At 42.4% G+C, this 26,588-nt stretch overlaps 2 protein-coding genes across 20 annotated transcripts in view; both read right to left on the bottom strand.

Moving 5' to 3' along the window:
• Positions 1 to 8,104, bottom strand: part of CLIP1 (CAP-Gly domain containing linker protein 1) — a 61,439-nt gene extending 53,335 nt beyond the window's left edge. For 11 of the 14 annotated variants that reach the window (XM_051785751.1, XM_051785748.1, XM_051785741.1 and 8 more), the window contains exon 1: positions 7,966 to 8,104. The gene's annotated coding sequence lies outside the window, so the exon portion shown is untranslated. Of the gene's footprint in view, positions 1 to 7,418; positions 7,512 to 7,627; positions 7,762 to 7,965 lie in introns of those variants that run through there. The other 3 variants (XM_051785739.1, XM_051785737.1, XM_051785738.1) reach the window with 3 other exon arrangements.
• Positions 8,105 to 13,720: 5,616 nt separating this feature from the next.
• On the bottom strand, positions 13,721 to 26,314 carry ZCCHC8 (zinc finger CCHC-type containing 8). 6 transcript variants are annotated; one of them, XM_051785883.1, is made up of 15 exons: positions 26,108 to 26,314; positions 25,204 to 25,246; positions 24,569 to 24,643; positions 23,941 to 24,046; positions 23,196 to 23,273; positions 22,787 to 22,890; positions 21,339 to 21,404; positions 20,265 to 20,328; positions 19,566 to 19,708; positions 18,739 to 18,881; positions 17,820 to 17,935; positions 16,841 to 16,924; positions 16,258 to 16,372; positions 14,918 to 15,504; positions 13,721 to 14,629 (listed from the first exon to the last, which is right to left on the bottom strand). In XM_051785883.1, exons 1-15 carry the CDS (start codon positions 26,268 to 26,270, stop codon positions 14,417 to 14,419), a joined length of 2,100 nt encoding a protein of 699 aa, XP_051641843.1. In that variant the 5' UTR covers positions 26,271 to 26,314; the 3' UTR covers positions 13,721 to 14,416. The 6 variants fall into 6 exon arrangements, with proteins under 6 accessions (XP_051641843.1, XP_051641844.1, XP_051641841.1 ...); XM_051785884.1 differs by having other exon boundaries at positions 20,265 to 20,325; XM_051785881.1 differs by having other exon boundaries at positions 13,721 to 15,504.
• Positions 26,315 to 26,588: the final 274 nt, after the last annotated feature.

The following is a 26,588-nucleotide window of genomic DNA, read 5'->3' as shown; positions in this document are numbered from 1 at the left end:
GAGGTACTTTGCAAAATACATTCAGACTAACAGATAAAGAGTAAATATTCTAAAAGGGGTTTGTAGAATAGATAACTGCTGAAAAATCTCACAGGGATCTAGAACCCATCAGCAATCCCTGTGGCATCAACAGTAGGTACCTAAAAATCAAATTCTGACCATCCCATCAAGACAAGGTGACATGACCAAAATACAAAATCCCTTCTGTAGAAAAGCTAAATGGAAAATATATTCCAAAGGCCACCACAACACAGCCACTTCACTTTCCTGGGAGAAAGACAAACTCACCACAAGAAGCACCATGTTTGAAACAGTCTGAGCAGCATTTCTTAAATATCTGTTTCATACTCTTGTTCATGCCACTGTGGCCAAGCTGGCACAGCTCATGAATTATTCCTCAAGTGTTTTGAGTTTAGAGAAAGTAACTTGGAATTTTGAACCTGGAAAGTTTTCTCCTCTGGTCCATGAGTTACTCCAAGAGCTCTGACCCTTCACAAACGCAACTCCTAAAATTATTGCAATCTTAAAACTAAAGCACATGAACATCTTCTGCCTGATTCAGATCTAATTCCTACTACAGCTCCCCCAAGTCATATTTGCAGTCTCCTGGGTTGATATCACACTGCTGTAAAAAGTCAGTACGAATATTTACAAAACCACTTCATGCCTTTAGTTGAATTTATTCATACACAATTTAAAAATACAACCACAATTCTGCTTTGAACAAAATCAATGCCTTCTCATTGCACTGCCCCTTTAGGAATAGTTCTCTGTGTGCAAAAATGTGTCAGATCACAGAGCCCAGTTACTGGAAGGTTCAGATGGGAATGAGAAGAATTCAAGCTCAGCAGGTCCCTAAAGTGACCAGACTGGGCCATTCCCACCAGAATCCCTACAGGAACAATTCTGGATGAGGTGGCACAGCAGAGACATAAACTGCAGAAAGCAAAAGCCTCACACACTCTCCCTAAACAGCATTTCCTATTGCCACCACCTTGTTTTGTTTCCAAGGGGAATACAAGGATAGTCCTCCCCTATTTCATATTCCACAGCCAGATTCCTCATGTTTGGAAAACTGCAATGTCAGCACAGACTGAGAGAAAAGCTGAATCCTGGAACAAAAATCTTCCTGATCCTGATTCCTCCTTTGCTGCCTCCTGGGTCTGTTGGAGGTTATTTTTTCCTGGGCAATCAAAAAGGCTGAATCACCATTTTGCAAGCGTTGGGTTACATTTACAATGAAATATTCCCCACAATATCCACTGTAAGTGTCTCAGCTGCAGAGTCAGTTCTGTACAATTACAAGTTGCTAAACCAGAAGGCTGGATTTGGAAGCCTCCCCTGCCTTAACTTTACAAGAGCTCCTCTGGAATGAGGAGCACACCTGGTATTCCAGGCCACTCACTACTGAAACACAACTATTTTGGAGCAATGAATTCCCATCGAGGTCCCTTTGCATTGATCCACTGAAATGGGGAGTGAACTTCCCTCTGACCCTCAGCAAATTCCACATGTTTTGTCAGCCCTGTGCACTTATTGAGTGAGCAGCAAGTCCAGACTCCAACACCTCAGAAAGCACCGCAGGCATTTGTCAACAAAGCAAGGTACAAACTGCAAATTATTGTGGTGCTGATGGAACATCTCTGCCCTGGTCACTGCTAAACCAACCCGAATGTGGCTCCAGAACTTAACTGCTCTGGTCAGTGATGACACTGTGGCATTGGAGGCATCTTCAGGCACCATTCGAGTTGAAACAAAGAGACTTTGAGAAAGAATTTACATATAAAGCAGAAAATAAACTGAATTAAGAACTGAAAGATTTCAATAGAGTAAGGATTGACATCTGCTTACTCATTCAACACAGCAATTAGAGAAAGGGAGCATTTAAAAACAGTTTTATTTTGTTTTCCAGAAACCATTGATTTTTATGTCAATTAATCAAGTAACGTGATGACCTGAATATAGTTTTCAGATACATCATTACTATGAGAAAAGACATTATTTAATTCAATGTTTATTGTGCCAAATGCCATCAAATCATATTTATTTGGGTTAATAGATGCTCTGCTCACTGCCAGCATCAAAACATGTGGGTTGGTATGTGCCCATCAAACCAGTGTTTTGTACTCACTTTTAAAGGTAGAAAAAAAATTTGCATTTAAAACTCAGCTGATCAGGCAGGGAAAAAAAAGAAAAGGAATCCAAACCTTTCAGATCTGTTGTTTGCAGATACTGGTATAGGAAATAAAAATGTAGTAAGAAAATAAGCAAGAGTGTCTCCTAATTTACACAGGATCCTTAAGACATTCTGCTTCAGCTCATTCCAGCCCAATCCAAAATAACCATCCCAGGAACTGCAGAGAGGTAAACCTTCCCAAAGGCACACACTCATCCTACATGAACCTTAAAGCCTCAGTGTTTACACTGTGTTTTTAACATAAATATGAATTTCAGAGGAGACAGATTCTTGAAGAAGTGTATCTCTGGTTAGTTTATTAAATTAACAAAGTGAAAGCAATTCTTGCTCTCCTGAAGTGCCCTCACAGTTGCTACCAGGATAACCAGGAAATTACTGCTGCATGCAAGTTCTAGTAGGTCTTTAGTCTAACTCAAAGCACAGTTTGCTTTTGCTGCCACAAAAACACAAAGCCAGAGGCTGCAGCCATTTGGGCCCTTTGCCCAGGGCTGTGACACAGCTCTTCTGACAGTGCCACTGAGGTGATGAGCACAACCTGCAACAGAGAGGGGCTGACAGATCTCACCAACTGAAATGTATCTGTAGGATCACAGGTCCTGGAAAACCCTTCACCTCTGGTTTTGAGGACATTGCTTTAGGTAAGCATTCCCTAGTCTGAAGCAGCCAGTGAAACAAAGGCACGTGGGGATGTCCCCGCCGGTCCCAAGGCTGTGACACAAACACTGCTCCTTGTCATCCCCAGCCCACCATCAACCAACACCACAGCACGGGCTGAGGATACCCCACAAACAGCTCCTGGGCTTCTGTGCCTTCTGAGAGTCAATCCTGCTTCCTTAAGAACTCACAGGACACTCCTCCTGCCTTGTGCACTGAGAGGGGTTGGGGAAGAATGTTTGGGAATCAATCCAAACCCCCCAAACACTGTCCCTCATTACGGACATGGGAACCCACAGCTCAACCAGCAACTTTAGATTTGTTTCTTAACTGAGATCAACAGCAGATATTGTATTTATCTACCATGGAGATGGCTTGAACTGTTTTCCATATTAGTTCAAAGATCCATATTATACTCAGGACCAAAGACTTTTAGAGTATCTTTTAACATCAGACTTAGGGAAGCCAGGCCTGCCCAGAAATCTGTATTTCTGCTTCGATTTTGAACCTGCTGGGATAAAATCAACTAAATAAAATAAAAGGCAGGAGATCTTTAAAAAAAATACATAACATTCCTGCAAGTTTTACAGAAGTAAGTGAACTAGGAGGAGAGAGACTCGTGTTCAAATAGCCTTGAGTTTCTCCCAGACTTTAGACCAGACCAACTAATTTCTGAAGTAACATGAAAAACCAGAGTATTGCTGTCAATACATTTGGCAGCAGCAGGTTTTATCAGTTTGTTTGGAGATAATACAAAATTTAAATATAATACAGTCAGGAAGGCAACCATTATTGAGACCCAAATCCACTGAAAATGAGAAGGTTTTAGGGACATCACTAAGTTGGTAAATAAGACACATGGCTCTTTTTCTACCTTGGGAAGTGCAGGATATTTGCTGCAAATTGTATAAACAGGATCCTCCCAGCACATGCCTGGGAAAGGGGGAAGGAGGGGCAAATTCCTGTAAGTAAGAAACTGCACTAAGAAGCAGCTGAATCAGATCAAAGATAGTAAGAGGCTTAGGAGCTGAAAGCATCAGTCAGATATTACAGCAATGCTGTGAGGAAGGTAATTCATCAAACCTTCTGCTCTGCCTGTGCATTTTAATTCTGCATCAAGGACATTTGAAGTCACCTCACCTTATCATTCCAGAACCTGCTCTGCTCAGTCACATTCCTAAATGCCTCCAGATCCTCAGTAAAAAAATAAGCCACTGGAACGTGAAGACTGCTGAATACAAAGCAAAAAAAACCCTATTTTGGGCTGGCAATTTGCAGGTAATTTTTTCTCAGTCTATTGCTATTTCAAACACGGTCTGTTCAGTTGCTTTAAAATGATTCCTGCCATCTTTAATTAATCAGGAAGAGCTGATGGCTGTTAATATGATGCAAACTCTAACACTTCAAGTTGCCACTGAACACATGGATTATAAAAACATCGCTGCTATGGTCTATTAAAAGATCAGAAAGCACATGATCCTCCTCAGTACATCATTCCCTACAGAATGAGTCAAGGACTGAGGAGTAGAAAAAGTTTGCAACTGAGAAAGTAAATAATTACCACCTTATAATCTTATAAGCCCATTATCATGACTATCTTTCCTACATTTTTCCAAGGGAATTCTTACCTTTCCCAAAAATCCTCCATTTTGATAATAACAAGAGCAATTTGACTGCTCACACTGACTTCTGATGGTGACAAAACACTTCAACCACCTCAGTGAGTGCATTAATAAAATGATCACTTTACAGTCTCAGTCACAATAAAATGATGATTTTGGAATAGCAGAGCCTCAAGTTTAAGTTATTTGGGATCTAAAGTTCAAATGAAACTCTTGAGAAGGAAAATACCACCTCCTGTCAGCCTCAAACCCCAAAGCACTCAAAGACACAAAGGCTTCTCCTTAATACAATTCCAACTGAAGCAGCTGAAACAAAGATGCTGCTTTTTATAGTAAGGATTTCATTTTGATAGACTTGGGTGAAACTGTAACTGTTTCACACTCGGGGAAAGCATCAAGTCAGCAGTCCCTTTTTAGCTCCCCGTGTTCTGAGCCTTTTAAATTAGCACCATGACTGTTGTGGGGCTGGCACAGAACAAAGTACAAGCCCAAATTCAGAACTTAGATAAATATTGCTGTGATTGAGTGGATGCTGCTGCCAAGGAGAGCAGCAGAATGAGAATGTCAAATAAGCTAATTCTATAAAATACTGAGTTCCTCTCTTTGCCTTGCAATTTCCTCTCATAATAAGTTAAAAATATACACAGTAAGATTATAAAGATCAGGGCAATGAATAGCTTTCAATGGTGTTTCTTCTGGAATCAGTAGAGTCTTATGAATTAATAGAATGTATTCTATTCACCGAAGAGTCTTCTGTCTGAGTTTGTACAAACAATTGATGAGACACTCCAGGTGGAAAAACTCTGGTGGGTGTTAAAGTAGAAACTTGTACAGCCTGTTCTGAGATCCATCTTCTAAATCCTTTGCAGCCTTTCGGAGGCCTGGAGCCAGATCCCAGATCTGGGGGTATTTGGAAGGGTCAGGCACACGAGAGCAACATCACTGCAAAAATAAAAGTGTGTAGAGGACACACACCTGGACAAGCACTGACATGGCAGGAGGTGTTTGAATCATCAGGGAGCTGCTGCCAGAGTTCTGCTGGTCCAGAATGAAATGGTTGCTCCTGCAGAAACTGGAGCTGAGATTACAGCTAATGCAATATATAATTGCCTTTCATTAAATAACAAAGCACCAGCCAGCTGAGGCATTTCCAAACATGCTGCTCCAATAAGGATTCCAGCAAGTTACTTTTCATATGTGCCAGCAGAGCCAGTAGTCCCCAGGGAATGCCAAAGGATTCAACAAGAGCTGCATTCATTCATGGTCGTCATGTTCAAACATTAGAAAACTTGCATTCAACATACAGAGCTAACATTTGACCCCAGTGTTTTAGAAAAGCAGTTCTGAAAAATCATATTGGCAAGGCAGATCACTCTGCTGCTTTTTAAGGAGGATCTGTTTTGAAATGGTCTCAGTCCCTCCCAAGAAAAATTTTAACAGGGCTAAAAGGATAAAGGGAGGAACACTAAAGGAGTTATACAATCTGCCCAAGCTGAGTAAATAAAGGCAAATATTTACCCAGGAATATTCACACATTCAGAAGATGGTAAAGAGCTACAACTGTAACTCAGGAAATCTCCAGGAGCTCTAGGAAGTCATAGCAATCAGCACAGAGAGCTCTCCTCCTTCCTACAGTATAATCACATGAGGAAAGAGGCTGTTATTCCCTACAGGATACATCTGGGATGAGGATACAAGACAGCTGCTTTTCTGCCCTCACTAGAAAGCTGAGATCTTCTCTTTAAGAGAAACCATAAAAATTACATAAAACTATTTCTTCCGCCAAATAAAATCTCCCTCTTGATCCCTAAAGATACAGACATTTAAGGTCACATTTCCAAGTTTTTCTGTTCCAGCCAACTCATCCCTCTCCCTCCAATACACACAAAGCTTTAGTGCACTTCAGCACAGACAGAAAACATTCCAGCACGTATGGGCTGGAAGAGAACCTTGAAATCTCACCATTTGACACCAAGAACTCACAATCCTCAGCATGTAAATGAAGAGGTTTTGTACCTGAGCAGTTACACATTCCTCAGACTAGGCTATGCTGCTGTTGGGTGGAGGGGAGGTATTTGCTTTGCTGTCTCCCTACATGTTGCAGCAGGTGCACACAGACACACACGTCACAAAAACCTCTCTCTGTCGTTGCTGGTTTCAGAATTACACCCATATTTCTGCTCTTTCTTTGCAAAGCAGCCACCAGAAAGGCATTTCCTCTTTTGCACCTCTTTCCTTTCTTCTTCCTACTTGTCAACACAGGTATCACATGTTTGAAAATCCTTCTGCTCAAAGATCTCAAAGCAACCTGTGAACTTCCATAAAACCCTGCCCATGCAGCACACGGAGTAAGTGAAGGGGTGGGGAGGGACAAGTCTTCATTTCACAATCATATTTTCAAAGATATACAATCCCAGACTAAATTTTCCTCCCTTTGGAAGACATTCTTGTGGTGTTGGCTTCTGTTTGTTTATATTTTTAAAAATTATTTAAACCACAAGATCAGAACAAAGATGTCAGGATGAAAGGGAAAACTCGCTGCTGATTTTCATGCAGCAGGAGCCACATTACCATGTGAGTAACAGCAGCAATTACCTTGTGCCCCATTGCTGTGGCACAGAAAAGGGAGCACTGCATGGCCTGAGGAAGCAGCTCGAGTGCTATAGCGGGAAGCAGGAGGGGCCTGGAGCAGCGCCTGTTCCCGGGAATCCCGCAGCTCTAACGCTGGCTAGAACATGGCAGCGAACTCTGCTGAGCCACCTGGGGGGATACAAGGGCAGCTCACCTGGAAATCAGGAGCTTTGGGAACAACACAAGGATGGGGAGCGGGCAGAGAACAAAACCAAACAAATAAAAAAACCAAGGTAAATTATAAGGCAAATCGTTCATCAGCGAAATATCAGGATGTAAGTGCAGGATGCTGGGAATTGCAGGTCAGCATTTACCGAGGAACAGAAGGAATATTCACACCTCTCCTCCCCAGAATCACCCGCTCACACCGCCAAGAACCAGACACAGCGCCGCAGTTTCCAAGGGCGAGCCCCGAGCAGGGCGCGCAGCCCCTCGTGTCCCACCTGCCCCTCACAGCCCACCGGGGGCGGCGGGGGGCGAGGCCGGGAAGGCTCCAGCCCCGCCGGGGACGCCGCTCCCGCACCTTGCCGGGGCCCCGTCCCGCCGGGGGCTGATGGGGGTGAGGCGGGCGAGCCCCGGCGCTGGGCTCGGACCCGGCGGGGCGGCCCGGGCGGCACAGCACGTGTGGCGGCCGCTCAACAGCCCTCGGCCCGCCCGGCCCGGCCCCTCAGAGCCCCCAGGGGTCCCTCAGCGCCGAGTCGCGTCCCCTCCGACCCGCCCCGCGCCCGCCCGCCGTGGCGCCCGGACGGGAAGCGCGGAGGCCCCAGGGCGGGAGGCGGCGGCGGCTCCCCCCGCCCTCACACCGCCGCCGCCCGCGCCGTCCCACCGGCGGCCTCCCCCGGCCCCGCGCCGCCGCCTCACCCCGCCAGCGCCGGGCACCGCTCCTTCCACCGTCTCCTTCTCCTCCTGCCCCGGCTCCTGCTCCTTCCCCGGCTCCCCCTCTGCAGCGGCGCCGCCCCGGCTCGCAGGAGGCGGAGCGGGGCGGGCACAACGTCTGCGCCCGCCGGGGCGGGGACTGCAGCAGCAGCGGCAGCACCGGCGGCGCGGCCGCGATCCCCCCGCGGCCCCTCCGCTGCCTTTGTCCGCCCCCCGCTTTGTTCGCCCCGGGGGAAGGAGCGGCTCTGCCCGGCCCTGGCTCTGAGCGGGGAAAGGCTCGGCGGTCCCGGACCCTCCACCCGGGGAGCGCTGCGGCACCGCCGGGCTGGGTGGGAGGGGGAGAGAGGGTGGGCACAGACAGGGAGGTGCGAAGCGCAGAGCTCTGGTGGGTGAATAACTTCACTGTCTGCTGCTTCTCTCCATTTTCCTTTTGTCCTTTTGACGCCCGGGAATTTGCCATCCAGAGATCTGTCGTCCCTTCTCTTCCTTTCGTGTTTTCATTCTGTTTGTGAAGCAACACATTGGAACCTGGCGTTATCCCGCTGCTGAAGTTTAAACAGCTGGAGCAGCAGCTCCAAAGCCATCAGCACCCATTTCACGCCGATTTTCAAGGCTGAATCAAACAGCTCCGCTCCAAACAGGAGATGGTTTTCACCTCCTCCAAACAGGAGAGCCCAGCCAGGGCTGGCCCGTCCCTGCCGAATTCACCACAAAGCAAACCCCAGTTTGCAGCCTGAGAGCTCGCTGGGTTTCTGCATGATGCCATTTGAACAAAAGGGTGATGAGAAAGCAGTTCCATGGCTGGGGACTCATTGCAATTTGTGTCTCATTTTGGCTTCGCTCTCTGGCACTGACCCAGCACAGTAAAGCACAGAATGGTGTGACACAGTCCTCCAAATAATGGGTTTCAACTACATCAGCATTTAGCAATGTTTGCTAGAATTTCACTTCCTAAATGTTAAATAGAATCTCTTGCCGTGGCCATTAGATGGTGAAACAGATACTGGAATCCATGTACAGCCACCCCTCTTTCTCCCTGCAAAATTTGATAAAAGTTTTGCTGAATAAGGACTTCAGGATTTAAATATTGGGTTGTCTCTAGAAGTGCAGAGCCAGCAAAGAACTGCATTTTTAAAAATGACCATCCAGCCGCTGGCTATGGAAATAACCCCTAACACAAAACTGCAATTAGAACTGGACAGTCAGACTAACTTTACAGAACTTGCCCAAAATATTTGCTGGCTTGAGAGCCACGGGGGTGAACCTTTGTGCTTGCCATAATTTTCCATCATTAATTTGAGTTTTTTGTCTCTCAGGTAATTTGTCACTGTGTAAGTCCATTTCAAGCATTTGCAGTTCAGTGCACAGCATTAAAATTTCGTAAGCAATTTTAGACTCATGTATCCAGAACAGAGCACAGCAACAAGTCAGCTTGTTGTTGAAGATGGAAGCAAAGAGTTATAACCTTCGTGCTGTTCTTTAGAACTTGTAATAAAGTGGAAGCAGTAACTGTGGTGAAATAAAAAAATATGGTTCAAATGTGTAAGTAACTCTCTTTGCTCCCTTGTAAGGCCATGAAAAAGTAGCTTCAGAGCAACTGTAACTTAGTTCATCCCAATTAGGGATGGTTGGCAGCCCCTCTGCACCAGTAGGTCACAGCCAATTTGGAGGAATCATTATAAAAAAGATGCTGGTATTATAAACCACACTCCTATAAAGGATTAAATATGATCAAAAGCTGGAATATCTTTGATTCCAGTCCTAGTGGCTCTTATTTTCTGTTCTGCGTGATCAGATCAGTCAACACATAATATATAGGCATTTTCCTACCTCTATGGAGCAGGAATTGCTGGATGCTCCAGGGAAATTCAGGATGCTGACATAACTGCTGGCATCCTGGCCACAAGTACAAGGCTCACTTTAGAATGAAAATTGTTCTCTTCAGTAATGGGAACACCAGTTGCAATTGTTTCTGTCCTTTTTCAGATTTCTGAAGGGTCCAAAATCATTGAAGCTTTCTGAATCACTGAAATGTTGTTCCTTAAGAACTGCATTTAAAGATCTCTTGACTTATGAAATCCATTTTTCTATTCAGTGGGATGTATCCACCCAAGTGGGAAGATTTTGAGTACAGGATTTTTATTTCATCTGGATGAACTCTTCAATATGTACATCTGGCAGCTCCTCTACAGAACTGATGGTCACATCTGCTACAGAAAAAGCAGCTAATTGCTTTTTCTTTTTCTTTTTCTTTTTTTTTTTAATCACAGAAGTGCTGCTTCAAAAATCCCAGCAAAGGAACTTGCTCTGCTATTTTCTGGAGTTTCTTTTCCGTAAAGGCTGCAAGTGTTCCCATTCCTGGTGTGCTGTGTTGGGTTTGTGTGGCCAGGTTTTGGTAGCTGGGGGGGACACAGGGGTGGCTCCTCTGTCCAGTTGCAGAGGGCACTGATGGAGTGGTTTTGGTGGGTACCTGGTGTCCAGCCAAGGTCAACCCACCCCATGAACTCACTGGCCTCCCTCCCTACATCAGCCACACCAACCAGCAGCAGCACAAAAAAGCTCTTCAAACCCACGTTCTTTGTTGTTGTTACACAGGACAAGCTTTCATCCAATTTTGCATTGTTTGTTCTACCCAGTGTGGGTAAAACAACAGAAAACAGTATTTAAACTAACGAAAAGAGACTCCTTTCTGCATGGTGGTTTAAACAAGATGCTTAAACTAACAATAACGTTCATCTTGATGTGTTTCATGGCACAGATAACTGAGAACCCAGTTTGTCAATAAAGAGGGACTATGCAAATCATTCTACCACTTATGGAAATACCAACAAAAGCTGAATTCTCACCTACAGAGAAGCAAAGCAGAAGGATTTTGCTCCTATCGAGTGATGAATTCTAAAGAAAGGATAAATAAACGTTTATTCAGTCATATAAATATACACTGTAAAGAAATCTTATGTAACATCTTTGCTGCCTGTAGTTAACTAAAGTTTAGGAAGTGCCCAATTGTCACTCAGTAATTACCATGTCATTTAACCCATCCTGTTTTTAAGCTTCTCCAGGGATCACGACCAGTTCCTACCTCTGACTCACCCTCTGCCACCCCCAAAATGGGGCTGTGACTGGATTCTATGGAACAGCATCAATCTCCAGTGGCATTTTTACTTCCCAGAGGCAGCACCACAGCCCTGCTGCAGACTGGAGGTACTACGAGTTCCATGGCAACTACCAAGGCATGTGGAACACTTTAATTATATTGGAGCTTTTTCCTCCTCTTCGTTTTTCCCTTTTTTTTTTTTTCATCCCCAGCTATGCTGCCTTAAGAGTTTGCAGGCAAATAGTTATTTTTAGCAGCTAACACATCTTTCAGATCTCTTCTAGAATCTCAGCTAGTTCTCTTCTCATAATGTTTTAAGCACTGAGAATTAGGTTGTAAAAATGCAAGTTAAAAATTTGAAGCTTTTTAAGACACAACTTCCCACCTGATACCCAGAATATTTGGCAGATTTGATTTTTCAGATGTGCATGAGCGTTTTTAAACACTTTTGCTGTTCCAAATGCTGTAAACACCAGGACTATGCTAACAGGGATCTGTGGGAAAATTTGAGTGATGCCTCCTCACACTATACCCACCTCATGACAGATTTTATTACTCATTCATTTTAAGCTCTAATCTAGGTTATTATGCCACACCCATCACCATGGGAATGGCACTTAAAAGGACCAGAAATACTTTACTATTCAGCTTTTCCTCAGAACTTCCAGTGTGATCTGATTGCAGTTTCAATATCCAAACCCTCTTTGAGGAGTTCCAGCTGACAGATTAAAACCCTCAGTAATTACCAGTATCTTCAGTGCAACAATATGGAGCCCTGATAGAAGAGTGAATTACAGATAAATGGGAAGGGAGCAAGATGAATGCATTCCTCACCATGAGAAAAACAGGAGGGATAACTCCCCATCCCTAATTAACTGTGTCTTAGAGCAAAGCTAAATAGAGGAGGAGTTTTACTTACTGGTTCTGCACCATTTTCTCTGACTGCCTCCTCCACAGAAAGGACCATTGAAAAGAGAAGATTTAAAAGAACAAGTTAGAAGACACCTCTGAGTGCCCAGAATGGTGTATGATCACCCTTACTTCAAGTTAATTCTAAAATTAAACCCAGAAATTACACAGTCCCTGCCACAGGCTGCCTGTGATCAACACATGCATCGCAAAAATCTGATTTTAAGAAAAAATAAGTATTGCAGGAACTTCTGTAGAAGTTTTCTTTACAATTTGAAAGGCAAAGGAACAGCAAAGGAAATTATTCTAGTCACAGCTGGTTTGTTTATCTACTCTAATCAATCCTTAGGTGACTGAGGATGAATTTGTTGTGAACAAAGAGGGCACATAAAGACGATTTTCATCTTGTGGTTTCTGGGAGCAAGGCAGAAGCACGTGAGTATTGTCCTGCTACAGCAGCAGCATTTTATAAGAGCCATTAAAAAACCATCTTCTGAGGTGTGGAGAGAGAACTGGATGTTTCAAATATGAGCAGCTTCACACACCCAAAGGTGTGTGCCCTGGGAATTGTTACCTCATGCCCTGCATCCCAGTATCATCACGTGGGAGTGATGCAGCACAGGAGCTCAGGAGGGTTTGTGTAAACTGGCATTACTGGATTTAACTCCAGGGAGGAGGAGAAGGCCTGGAGAGTTTTTAACTCCATGGGAGGAGAAGGCCTGGAGAAAGTGCCAGATCTCCACCTGCTTCCCCAGAGAGGTTCCTTTGCAGGTGTGTAGAAGGTGGAAGCAACATATTGTTGGTCTCTCCTGTTACAGAAATGCTATTTCTCCTCTAAATTAGGAGGAAAAAGCCTTTCCTTTCAGCATGTACAATGAACACTTACCTTGACTTGCTTTCCAAATGCAACCACATAAATTGAACTGGGGGATGCTGCAAAAAGGTTTTTCAGCCTCTCAGAAGACAAGCTGTTCATATATAAAGGCACTTTGGGTTTCCCTTCCTGTAAAGTTTACAGGAAAAATATAAATTTAAAGGCTTTAACTGCAAAAAGCCTGGGCTTCCCTCAAACATTGAAATGCAGAGTGTATTAATATCATGGATTTTAAGGATCTTTGGCCAACATGCACTAACTGCAAAGCTGAGAATGTAAAGAATTAAGTTCAGTCTCTGATGTTATCTTACAAAAAACACCTTTGACATCCCCTCTTCACAAGTTTTTTCTTAGCTACTTAAAAATGCTTTGGTTTACTCTGGTTTACTTTGGTTTATCATGCATCTCACTTGGCTGAAGTGGCATTTCACTTGGGAAGACTTTTCCTGCATTTATGGAAGGCCAAATGCTTTACCAGCTCCAAGGAATAGTTTCATCGATCTACTGCTCCCTCTCTTGGCAATGTGAGTAAGGTACAGTCACTTCACCTACAGCTCCCTCTGAAGATAATTGAGAAGAGGAAAAAAAGTGTTAATCAGCACAATTATAACACTTCTAAGATTCAAAAGTGGGCAACTCTTCAGCTTATAAAAACTGAATTTTATGGCAAGGCTCTATTTAATAGCTAAAATAATTTTAGCAGCTCCTTGGTTATAAAAATCTGAACCCAACAGCTGTGGCCCTTCCAAAAATATTTAATTTTATTCATCCTCATTTTGATCGGCTTGTTTTTCTAATTATCTTCAGCAGCTAAATTTCAAAACCTAGCATATTGCTGGTTTAGGACTCCAATTAAAAGCTCTTTAGCTAAAAGCCCATTTATTAAACCTCTGTACACAACCATGAACATGTATGTACAGCAAGTTTACATGAAGGATGATGGTACAAAAAGTACAGTGATAATTAAAACAGACCCACATAAATAATTTATAAAAATACTTGAACCGGTGAAAATAGCACTGTAATCCCCCATTATCTTCATCCAGTTGCCAGGACTTTGATGTGGGAAATCTTAACATTAGACCTTTTTAAAAACATTCTGAATATATTAAACTTATCTACAGGATAATTAGCAAAATGTATAAAATGTAGATTATTGTACAAAGGACAGATATTAAAAAAATCACCAATCCACCTGAAACTCAAGGACAATATAAATCTTAGCCAAAGTAATGAACACCAAACCACAAACTCCTCTTTTCAGAGTGTTGAGTATTGGCAAGTAAAATGCTCTTAACAAATCAACAGTCCTGTTATTCCTTAGTGGAATTTGGGAAAATTCTACATTTTCTGGCTGCATTGGTGGTCCTGGTCAATGTGGAAGCTCTGCACTGACTTCAATTCCAAGGAAGAACGGGGCAGAAATGTATTTGTCAAGATTTTCTCTTTCCCACCAGAGGATGAGGAAGGTCATCTGAGTTTGTGTAAAACTGGAGGAGGAAACAGAAGGAAGCTGGGATTTGGACATAAGAAAACAAAGGAAGACCAGTTAAGGTTTAAGTCTTTTTCTTTTGCTGGTTTCTTGGGGAGTTTTTTAACACGCTCCTTATCCGTAGATAAACCCCTGTGGACTCTGCCATGTTTTCAAACTCAAACGGTGTTATGCCTTCTGCAAACTTGCTCATGTCAGGAACAAGACTATATTTTTTTGCAGGTGATTCAGTGCTTGTGGCCACTTTATTCCCTCCTGTATTTTCCCCATCATCCACCTCAGGGTTGGGAGGAATGGTGTTATCCAGCACGCCTTCAGAAACCGCATTATCAGGATCTTCCTCTATGTTAAGTAAAGTGTCTCCTGGATTAGGACTAGTTAGAGAATGTTCATTTTCTGGTGTCTGGTCATTCATGTCAGAAAACTCAGTTTTTACTCGGCTCACCTTCTCAGGTGACTTGCCTTCTGCAAACTTGCTCATGTCAGGAACAAGACTATATTTTTTTGCAGGTGATTCAGTGCTTGTGGCCACTTTATTCTCTCCTATATTTTCCCCATCATCCACCTTGGGGCTGGGAGTAGGGATGGTGTTATCCAGCATGCCTTCAGAAACTGCATCATCAGGATCTTCCTTTAAGACAAGTAAAGTGTCTCCTGGATTAGGACTAGTTATAGAAAGTTCATTTTCTGGTGTCTGGTCACTCATGTCAGAAAACCCAGTTTCTGCTGGGATCGCCTTCTCTGGTGACCTGCCTTCTGCAACGAGATCCACCTCATTCCTGGATGGAGAGGATGTAACGGAATTCCCAGTTCTAGGTGTGTCCACAGGGATATCAGAGTCACTGTTGGTGCTCTCTGCCTGCTCCAGAGCTGCCCAGATCAACCTCTGCTGTTCCTCCAGCTCCTCCAAGGTCAGGGTGTCCTCATCCATGACAGAGTCCACTATTTTTGGCTGAGGAATATCACTGGAAGGGTTCAGTGGAGCAGTCCTGGGCACAGGGGAGCGGGTGGGTGTGGAGGGCTGAGGGGGGGTGAGGGGGGGTGTTCCTAGGGGCATGGGAGGAGGGGTGGACATGGATGGAGATCCAGGTGGCAGAGGGGGTTGGAACTGAAAACTGTTGGGAGTTTGGGATCTTTGTGCCGCTTCCAGATCTAGAAAGAGATTAAATGACACCTGTTAGAACCTGAAATCTGAGACCAGGACAAGACTCGAAGTGTCCCTGTTGTCATTAACTACCAGATTTATGTCTTCTCATCCTTGCTTTTTAGCTGAGGCAGAACGAACTTTGTGAAGGTTTTAATATCCACCAAAATCATGGGTTTTGGGATTTTTACTCTGCTACTTATTCAAGGAAAAAAAAAAAACCCTCTTGAATGTATTAAGAACAAACTCATTCGACACTGAAGGATTCCTCACAGCAGATCCAGAAGGAAAGCCAGAAGTTTCTCCAGCTCTTTGAACATTTAAATAACACTAAGTCCTCCTTGAGACTGACTCATTTTTAAGAAGCTGAAAGCTTGTAACTTCTATGTTATTTCATCCAAATATTTAAAGATTTAGAGGTCTTCTGTGAAGAAGTTTTTTTGGGATACACCTGAAGTAAGGAGATATTTGTGACCTAACATTGCAATTGCTCTGAGCACCCCCGAAACCTCCTGCTTGGGATGGAGGATCTGACAACCCCTGTGACAATCACAGCAACCCAAAATGCTCATTGCAGAGATGCCAAATGCCACTGGGAAGGACACAGCTGGCACATGTCAGCACTGCCATTAATTACCACCAGAACGACCACTGACACGCTGCCTCCTCCTTTTAACTCTGGCGGTTTAATTCAGAGCAAGTTATTTTGAAAATAAAAATTGAAATTAGGAAAAAAAAAAAAAAGTGCAGAGTGACTGTACCAGAGTCCAGGTCCATGTCAGCTGCTGCTACCTCCAAACTGTCTTCTCTTTGTCGTTTGGAATGACGAGACTTTGACTGAGGTGCAGCCCTTTTATTGCTGGATTTTCGACTGAGCTGAAATTATCCAAGAGGACAAAAAGAATTAGTATTAAACTGTACAGGGTAACATTTCCAGCTATAAGAACCTACTTAAAGGGATTTTGTAACTATATAAAGATTTAGGGACCCAGAGTGTAAACAGACATTGACATTTGAGGGATGTCATGACTATGGTAACTAAGCTTTTCATTATTAGGGGAATCTGGAACTAAGATCATTTTTAGGCTGTAAAAGTTTATAGCAATCTTTTTTCACAACTGTTTATAAATCAGTGCAAAATATTAACTAAATAATGGAATTTATTCTAAACATGAAGCAATTTTGGTAAAACAGAGAAGCCAGATCAGCATTTCACATCCCTTTGGTGTCAACAAGAAACTCTGTCCCCTTGTGCAAAAAATGCAGATATTAAGCAAGAAATCATTAACTACACTGACTGCATGACAACTCTTTTTGTTTATAATAACAAGGAGATACATTCACCGCCTGCAAATTAGAAAGGTACTGAGCAAAAACATCCTTCTGCTGAGAGGGCTGCATGGGGATGGAACCAAAGATCTGCCACTCCTACAGCAAAGAGAAAAAAACCAGAGAAATAATGTTGCATGTGGTTGGTTAATAACACAACAGTAAAAATTAAAGGAAACACTGAGAGATTAACAAGACAAGATGAATTTCTCATCAAAAGCCTCATTAATCAGAGTAATAACTAGATTTGGACATTTGTAACACAACTACAAACTTCCCCTTGAAATAACTGTTCAGACAGAAAAGGTTTATTTTAAAAAACTTAATTTTTAGTGAAAACTTGAAAAAGCTTGAGAATAGAACTTTGGTTAAGAATGAAAAAACACTAAATGGGCAAATGTAAAGCTGCAAGTGCTCAAGTGGTTCTTTTTAATGCACAGGCAATACATCAGTGATCAAATTCACCACCAGCAGGTTAAAAGGCTTTTGAAAATCAAAGTGCAGCACCCACAGATTTTTTTGTGTTCTCTGAGCTTAGGAGAGCACCCACTATGTGGGTCTTTGACTTGTTTTTGTTCTGGTTGTTATACAGCTTTGCAGAGGTTGTGCAGTCACTGGTCTGATGCAGTTTCTGTGGCTGAAATTGTAACACCCACAGTAATTTTCCTACTTCACCTTCAGAAAATTTACATGTAGGGAAGGAACAGCCATTCATGTGTGAAGTTTTGTGTTTAAAAAATACTGAATTATCCTTCTGGGCTCCTGATGGTCTCATAATGGAATTAACCCCCACAGAAGCACTGTCAGACCTACCCCCAGCACTCATGACAGGTATCAGTCAGACTGATGTCACATAAATTACAGTCCCCAGCCCCAAACCAGGGGCTTCAAAATAAGAGACTGTTGAAAGAAAATTGTCAGGTGCAAAATATAAAACTAAAAGCATTTACTGTCACTCAGCATGTTATTTAGAAGGCAAAGAACAGGTACTTACATCTGGGATGCCACTGGGAGTGGATATATTAAAGCCTGGATAATTTACCAACTTGGAGACATCGTAAGTGATACCTTTGTGCTGGGGAGACTCTTCATCTTCTCCATCACCATCACCTGTAAGGAAATATAATTATTAGTGATGTTAATTAAGAACTGAAAGTTACTGGAAAAAATCCCCAGGATTTAAGAATGGGGTTTTGGAACTTAAGTATTGATAGAAGGTTTTGTAATCCACAAGGGCAGTAACAGTGACCAAATCCATCAGGTACTTGCATGAAGCTTCCCCAGAAACCCAACTGGGGATTCCTAAAACCCCTGCTCTTCATGTACCACTAATATCCTCAGAATTTGGCCCCAGGGACAGTTCTGAGATGCAGAATAAACTTTGGCCAGAGCAAAAAGCTGATAAATTACTTTCTAAGTTGGGTTTCAAGAAACGCGTTGTTGGCTTGCTGGTCTTCTTAGTCTTCCTATATACAAGGGAGTTACTGAACTTCAGAAAGTGTTATGATGCCAAGAGAAGAGGAAATGATGCCAATAACACCAAGGTTGTGGGTTTGATCCCAGTATGGGCCATTCACTTAAGAGCTGGACTTGATGATCCATGTGGGTCCCTGTGATTCTGTGATGTGCAAGGCCTGCAGAGTTTCACAGGAACTCCAGGTTCTAACAGTGAGATCACACTGACAATCTTCATCTGTGCAATCCAATCACACAGAACTTGTCTCACTGCTACATCACAGCTCGATAAAGAAGGAGCATTTTTACAAGACCAGAAAAACTTGATTTGCAACTTTCTCCCTCTTGCATGAGGAAGTTGAAGGTTTACAAACCAGTCACTTTACTGTCTCCTGGGTAGGGTGCAGCCAGAGGACAGCAGGCATACTAGGAGTGCATTCCAGCCCCACATTCCTCACCTTTTCCATCATAAAGAGCAAGTCCTGAGTGCTCCATCTCGGCCTCCTTGAGCCAGCCCGGGGGATAGCCCAGCTGGCGCATGCGGTAGATGAAGGGAGGGAGGCTCCTGTCTGTGACACCAAGTGCATCCTGGAGGACCACACTGAGCAAGAGAACAAACACAAAACAAAACAGAAAACAAAATTACAGCAAATTCTGGGATTGTTGACAAAAGGCAGTTGAACATTTTTTGCATTTTACACTGTTGAGTTAAAACAGCTGAATTTTAGCTCAAACTGAGTTGCTTTTCAATCACAGCTGTAGCAATTTTAGATCCAAACCAGCTCTGATATACAATATAACTTTTTGCATTTCTCACATGCTTTAACATAACTAATTCAACACCAAGAATAATTTATTTAACCTGCTACTTCTGATTCATGTCACACTCACAACCAGCAGGGTGGAACTCAACACTCAATTTACTGGGGGATTTTTTGGAGACTGCCACATAAAACTATGATTCTTTTAAACATTTTGAACAGAGAGGAAGGGACACTCAAAGCTCCAAATTTTCACAATTTTGTATGCTTTTTTTAGTTTATTAGGATCATCATAAATCTGCAATATGAGAAGTCAAAGTGGAACATTTGTCTCCCTAAATTAGGGAAAGGACCATGGGAAAGGGGAGGACCACCAAGCTGGCGATGAGTTTTCATCTGAAAAATATCTTTGCCATTTATTAAACAGGATTCTATTTAGCAAATTCAAACACAATAAACCCACAGTTCGAAAATCTGGCACTCCAGAGGTCAAAAGGGTATTCCAATGGAGGGGAAAGAGATACCTGATCACTCCTGGCTTAAATTTTCCAAACCTCTCTTCTACTTCTTCCTCGTGGTAACGCTGCTGAAAGTTCTGATTGCTCGTGTCCCCACAGGCTTCCAAAAACTCCTTTCTCTTTTCACTTATCCGAGCTGCATTTCGTGGCTTAAAGACAAGAAAACTGGGAAGTTTAGAGTTAAAGTCACAATTTATATATATTATTATATATTACTGGAATATTTTACATCAGCCAGCACTGCCTGCCCTCCTCATGCTCAGTTGTTGATCACACAGCCCAGAGATACAACCAGGTGTAATGGAAACCACACAGCAAACCCCAGGAGTATTTGCCCTGGATTTGGAGAGCTCTAAAACAGGAGGAGATTGTTCAAAGTTAAAACCTTTTGGGTTTTATTTGTATTTCTTGTCCATCTAGTGAGAGAATCTGACTGAAAACTTGCTGGTAACTTCAGATTTCAAAAAGAAACTGCTACTGGGTGAAGAAAAGTTTGCCCCACAAATAAAAAGAGACAAACCACGATGTTACAACATGAATTTCCCTTCTGATTTAGTATGTTAGAATTTATAATATGAGCAGTATAATCTAATCAATAAATGAATAAAACCACTCGTCCATTCAGATGCCAGCACCTCTAATGCTTTTTTAAATGAAACATTTCTTGGAGAGCAGCAATCTTTGGAATACTGGTGATGACTTTACCTCTGGACAGTCTTTCATTTGATGGTCTTCAGAACCACAGTTGAAACAATGAGGTTTGGGCCTGCTTAAAAAATGCACAACAAATTAAGCCTGAAAGTAACTTAAATAAAAAGTGTTAAATAAAAGCACTTAACAATTTTTGTTCTTGACAGATTTTTAGGTTTAGACTTCCTGAGAAAGAAACCAATGAAAACTTGGAATGGAACTGCAGCTGCCTTCAGCTTTCATTTTCCTTCTAAATTCATGCCATGACAGCAAACACTTGCAATATCACTGGAGGGGAAACCAAGATTTTAGAGAAAGATTTCTTTTCTCAACATTCATTTTTACCCAATTAGGATGAGAACCAGAAATGGAGATGAAAGGGTGGCACCAGAATAAGTGTCCAGGGCCACCCCCCCCCACAGTCCAACCTCCTGAAGCCTCAAATGAGATAAAGTGAAGTGTCTCGTGCTTCATCTTCACTCAAACAGGAACCTCCTGTGGGGATCCAAGTATTGCATCACTGTCCCACACCAGGGCACAACCCTTCCATCTGCTTTCCATTCAGTAATATTGCTAATCAAACTACTTTAGCTCAGCATTCCCCTTTATCTTTGAAATTCCCACTAAAAGCTTTCCTGGTCTTCTCTGCCTCTGAAATCAGGGATTTTAGATGCTACAAACACCAAACCAGTTGTCAGCTGGAAACTGAATTCGCTTTGCTTCTTACCTCCCATAAAAACTACACAATCATCCCTGAGATCAGTTAAAATTCTATTAAATAAGTCAGACAGGAGTTACTCCATAAAACAATAAGAATTATGACAATACACCAGTGTAAGGATGACAAACTAATCACTAAAAATACAAGAAACAGAAGAAACTGAGTATAAAATTCACAAAGTTTTCACACATTGATTTTAGGCCCTTCCTAAAGAAAGTCAGTAAAAGACCCACAGACTGCAAAGCTCAGCTCTGGTTTAATTAATTTAAACTCATTAAGTATGTCCAATGGTTCATTAACTGGGGAATAATCACAGAGTACATCTGAACTCTTCAGCTCAAAACTTGATATTTAAGAGTAATACAAACCTTTTGGGTTTTACTTGTATTTCTTGTCCATCTAGGGAGAGAATCTGGCTGAAAACTTGCTGATATCTTTAGATTTCAATAAGGAACTGCTACTGGATGAAGCAAAATTTCAATTTTGTTTAAAATATCAGTGAAAACTTCATAATGTTTTGAATACTGACTTTTCTCCATTAAGTTACAGATGGGTCCTTGATATGAAATCCAGAGTATAAACTATAAAATAATATCTATTAAACTATCTGCTAAGATGAGCTTATGCTGTTTCCTGGTGCAAAGTTTGTACTCAATATCCAATTTTGCTCTTTATCAGCACTTTATCAGCTAAAACTAAAATTCTCTTGTTTATAGACAGAAATTTCAAGGTAATAATTCTGAAATGCCTTCCAGCAATCTTATTAAAAACATAACATTTTGTTTAATCTTAATAAAAAGGTCACATTTTGTTAGAGCTTCAAAACTGCACGTTGAGTGCAGCACTTTGGTCATTTAGAAGCCAGCACCTGATGCACCATTTCACTCAAAAAAGTGCTGGTTTAGGCTTAATATCATCTCTGGGAGCTCTACAGAAAGATGCAATAAGTACATTTAAAGAACAATATCAAAGTTAAGCTGGAAGACATGGAAGTCTTCCACACTTAACCTGGCATTTTAGGAGAAACTCCTCTGTTAGGAATCTACTCCCTTCATCCAGAGGTTGGGGGATTGTAAATTTGCAATTTCTGTTCAGGTACAAGCAATTTTTTAACACTAGGAAATGACCTTTATTACAACTTGAGAACCAGATATTGCAGAAATGACCTGGGAAATTGGTTCTTGTCCTGAATATTTCCAGGGCTGAAGCAATACTGGAAATTTGGGGATGATGTTACTTCAGAAATTTCTTGTCCCATTTCTTTTTGCCATGGGAGACTACAGTATTAAAAAATATTTCAACACTTCCCAACTTTTTTGGACGTTTCCCTCAATTCCACCTTTCAAACAGTGGCTTTAATAAACAGTAAAGAACCACATGGATGCATGTTAAGAGCATTCCATAAGTCCATTTTAATAAAAAACCATCTTACAGGATATTTGAGTTTGCCAAACCCTTTTCTTCTCCCTTTTATAGAGGCAGAAAACTTATTCAACCTGCAAGGAGTTGTCATTCCAAACCTAATCAGGGACTGGCCCAGGAAATTCCTAAATTCACAGGATGTTTTTATAAGCATAAAGCATTCACTCTTCCCAAGGATAAGGCTAAAAGTCAACAAGTCAATCATATCAAAATACTTATTGCTTTTGAGTGAAAAAGCCATTAATGACTCATTAAAACCTTCCATCTCTAATGACTGATATGGTTTCGATAGAAACACAAAATCTACTGAAGAGAATTGGAGTTCAATTTACCAACTGGAATTCTTTGGCTTTGACAAACAGAGAGAATAAAGATGTTTTAGCAAACAGGATACTTTGGGATTTCCCATCCTTCTGTCAGCTGTGGATTCTCATTTAATATGGGCTGTCCCAGTTTATCGAGACAAAAATTGGTAAAATACACAACACTTCCTACAACCTGCAGAGAAAAAGTCAGAGAATTGTCAGAAATGTGTCAGTATTTAGGTGAGATCTGTAGCATTTCTATAAATTTACACTGCTTGAAATAATTGCAGGCTTTTTCCCCCATTCTGTAAGAATTTACAAATAACACACACCCACACTTGGACACATAAGATTTTTTTCACTGATGTAGCCAAAACATGCTGAACTTAAATTTGATTTCTCAGTGTAACAGCAGTGAACAGATCTTATTTTAATGGCAGTAGAATGTGTAGAATGAAGAGTCGGACCTACCATGGAAGAGCACAGTCAAAAACTTACACTAAAAGCCTCTTTCATTTTTTTAGCAGAAGATGAGCTGGCTGTTTTATAGTCCTCTTCCAAAACAACACTGGAGGGCTGGCAGGAAAAGCAAAAATCAAAAGAATTAATTGGAAATAACAGTAAATAGAAGAGCTCCTGAGCTAGTGAGGTTTGGAAAAGGCACAGAATGTGGAGTTCAGCTGCTGTCCTTTGGAGATGTCCACATTAGTCATGATGCTTTCCAGAGTCCAAAGCATGACACAGCTCATTTCTAATGTTTCCTTTGATGAGAAATACTCTGCACAACAACATCTTCATTCTCATCAGGAAGCTCAGGGAAAGATGGAGGGAAATCTGCCATTCCACTCGTTTATTCAAACTGAATGTTGGGTAAAACTCAAAAATCTAAACTAGGAGAAGAAAGTGTAATTTTTCAGATTTTGTTTGATATTCTCTTACATATACTCAGAGTTGGGCCAAACACACCAGAAGAGGATGCATTAAGTTTATACTTTGCAGTCTTTTCTTGATTATTTAAACCAACTTCTTAATTTGCCTTGACTGAAATTTCAAAGAAGCATTTCCACAGGCAGAAAAGACCTTTTCTTTATCCTGGGCTCTATTTTTGGCACAAATGGTTACACAACACTTGTTTGTTACTTGAGCTCAGTTTTGTTACTATTTAACAGCACAGCATTTCAACATTCCCACTGGAAAGGTGTGAGAGAAGGAACACCTCAGAACAACTGGAATTTGGAAATACCTGGGGTTTAGCGTTCAGGTGTTTCTTTTCTTGCTCACATTTCTTCTGCTCCTCATACCTCTGAACTAAGCTAAAAACAAAATCTTCAATTTCCTGGCGGTACCGCCTGGACAGAGGGAAGGAAGCAGCACAGAGAGATCAGACACGAGCGAGGCTCAAACAAAGGCCAGGTGGCTTTTTTTTAAGCATTTACCACTTCTTAAAGAACTCAGAAAAGAGGCAGTGACATTCTTTTCTGTCCCATTCCCACCCTCATCCGAGGGGAATACAATCTGTTATTTGAGAGCACCCTGGATGTGGCATAAAATCAACTCAGGCAGGGAAAATTTAATTTCCTGCATTTACCCACAACATTCCTGAAATTCAAACTGCTCTTCAGACTCACTCCGAGATCGTCGAAGCGACATCCATTTCATGAGAGCTTCAGATATTCAGATAATTACAGACATTGCTAATGAAAGCAATATTGCTTTCACATTGCCCATTATTCCTTCTCCCTTTCAAGTTTAACAGTTTATGTTATTAAATAAAAAGTACACCCATCCATTGGGCACAGCTCTAATATACCCAAATGAACAAAAAAATTCCCATTTCCTGTAAGGATTGTTTTTTATTTGGAAATACTTACTTAGAAATGACATTGTTCATAAATAAAATCTGCAAGAGAGGCCCATCAACTTTGGAGTTTTCCACTGAGATTCCACTAGGACAGAACAGAGACACAGACAATGGTCACAGTGAATATTCCCCATCTGTTTTATTCCACAGGGAGAGGAAGGTTTGGCCAATACAAGTTTTATCCTTTTAAGAAGTTCCTATCCACTTAATCACCCTCCTTTTAAGCAGGTTGGCTGGTGTGAAGTGGAAAGAAAATAAATTAGAACATCACACTACAAAAATACTCATATTCTGGATGAACAGAAATCTATTCAGGTTCTTGTAACTGTAGTAAACCTATAAATGAGATCTCTTATTTACTGAAATATTTGATTGAACTTTACACTAAAACTGTTTCCCTAAAGGCCACATTTCATAAAGAGTCAGATACACACAAATTAATTAAATTACAGTGACACCAACTAAGTCCTTGATATTCGACTCCAAAAGACTTTTCAAGAACTGAAATGGCATTTTAGAAGCCAAATAACTGAGCAGGGACTAGGACATGGAAAGAAGGCTTAAAAATATGTGGGAGATTGTTATCTCAGACAAATTCTATTTATATATACACACACACATATATATATATCGGCATTAACATACCTGGGACAAGTCAGAATATTCAGCTTCCTTTTAAGTTCCCGATGTTAAGTTATGGTTAAGGAATATGATTTTCTTTGGAAAACACTCCCCCCACCTTAATTACCAAACCAAACAAGAAAACACTGAAGAAAAATTTTCCAGACTAACAAATAGGATTTCAGACCCTCCTTTTCACCACACAGGAGATTATTTACAAATCCACTTGTTGCTGAGGAAACACAATAAAAAGAAAAAAAATACGAAAAAGCAGACCAGCTGGGACAATCCCAACAATGCAATTCATGCACAATGCACTAGGGCTGTATTAACAGATTTGTAATACTTTATTTCAAAAAACTCTGTCATCACCACAAAACAAAAGGCAACAGTAATACACCCGTACTTGTAAATGGGAAATAAACGACAATACCCGTTTCAGATCCCACTCTGCTGCAGTGGCGAACCCAAAACTCCTTTAGGGAACCCGTCACAATTTAACAATTTAAAATTATTTGTAGCTACGCTAAAAATGGACTGTCAAAGTGAACACACAGATGTTTCTTTTCCCTAGAAAGACAGAAAGCAGGAGTGCAGAGACAGCCGCTAAACAGTCAGCCCAGGACTCAAGAACTGAGCCTCCTCCTGCGGCGGAGCCGGCGCGGGCCTGAGGATTAAAGTTTTGGGGAGAAGCTTCCTCTGAGGAAGCCCAGGAGAACCGGGCACGGCTCCCTCGGGCGGAGCTCAGCCCTCACCGCCCTCCGGGACGCGCCCGGGCCCCGGTGGACACCGAGAGGTCTTTCCCCTCAGAGGAAAAGCCAGACCCCGTGAGGGCCGGGCCCGCTTGGCCCGGAAGGGAACCGGCGGTGGCAGCAGCGCTCCCGCGTCCCCCCGGCCCGGCGCGGGACCTGCCTGCCCCCCAGGATATTCTCCGCCCGCAGCCGATGCACCGTCTCATCACGGTCCCGCAGCCGCTCGTAGAGCTGGAGCAGAGCCACGGGCACGTCCAGGGCGGGCGGTGAGGGCGACTCGTCCTCGCCCTCCAGCTGCCCGAAGAGCTCGCGGTCCCCGAAATCCACCTCAGCCGCCATCTTGGGCCGCCACAGGAAGGGCGGGGCGGGGGCGAAGGGCGGCGGGAAGCGCGGGAGGCGAATGGTGGGACTACAGCTCCCAGCATGCACCGCGGCGCCGCAAAAAAAATCGCAGGGCCACAGGGGCGCGGTGCGCGCTGGGAGTTGTAGGCGGCGCGGGCCCTACAACACCGTCGTCACCAAACGAACGGAGGACTCGCTCCCGCTTTTGGTACCGGTTTTCCTTCTCTTCTGAGGGGGGGTACAAAGACCGGGCAGGAGCTGCGCGACTATTTTCAAGTAGATTGTCCTACACTAAAGTCCCACACTGCAAATCTT

This window comes from Manacus candei, unplaced genomic scaffold (genome assembly GCF_025592945.1).
Source record: "Manacus candei isolate 608988 ecotype Guabito, Panama unplaced genomic scaffold, ASM2559294v1 h1tg000020l, whole genome shotgun sequence".
NCBI classification, from domain to species: domain Eukaryota; kingdom Metazoa; phylum Chordata; class Aves; order Passeriformes; family Pipridae; genus Manacus; species Manacus candei.
The sequence above is the reverse complement of the archived record's forward strand: the minus strand, read 5'-3'. Positions and strand labels throughout refer to the sequence as shown.

Coding starts and splice junctions, on each gene's coding strand:
- ZCCHC8 (XM_051785881.1), bottom strand. CDS start 26,270: ATGGCGGCTGAGGTGGATTTCGGGGACCGCGAGCTCTTCGGGCAGCTG. Junction 24,047..24,568: donor ATGAACAATGTCATTTCTAA/GTAAGTATTTCC, acceptor CCCTCTGTCCAG/GCGGTACCGCCAGGAAATTG. Junction 15,505..16,257: donor TGACATGGACCTGGACTCTG/GTACAGTCACTC, acceptor ATCTCTTTCTAG/ATCTGGAAGCGGCACAAAGA.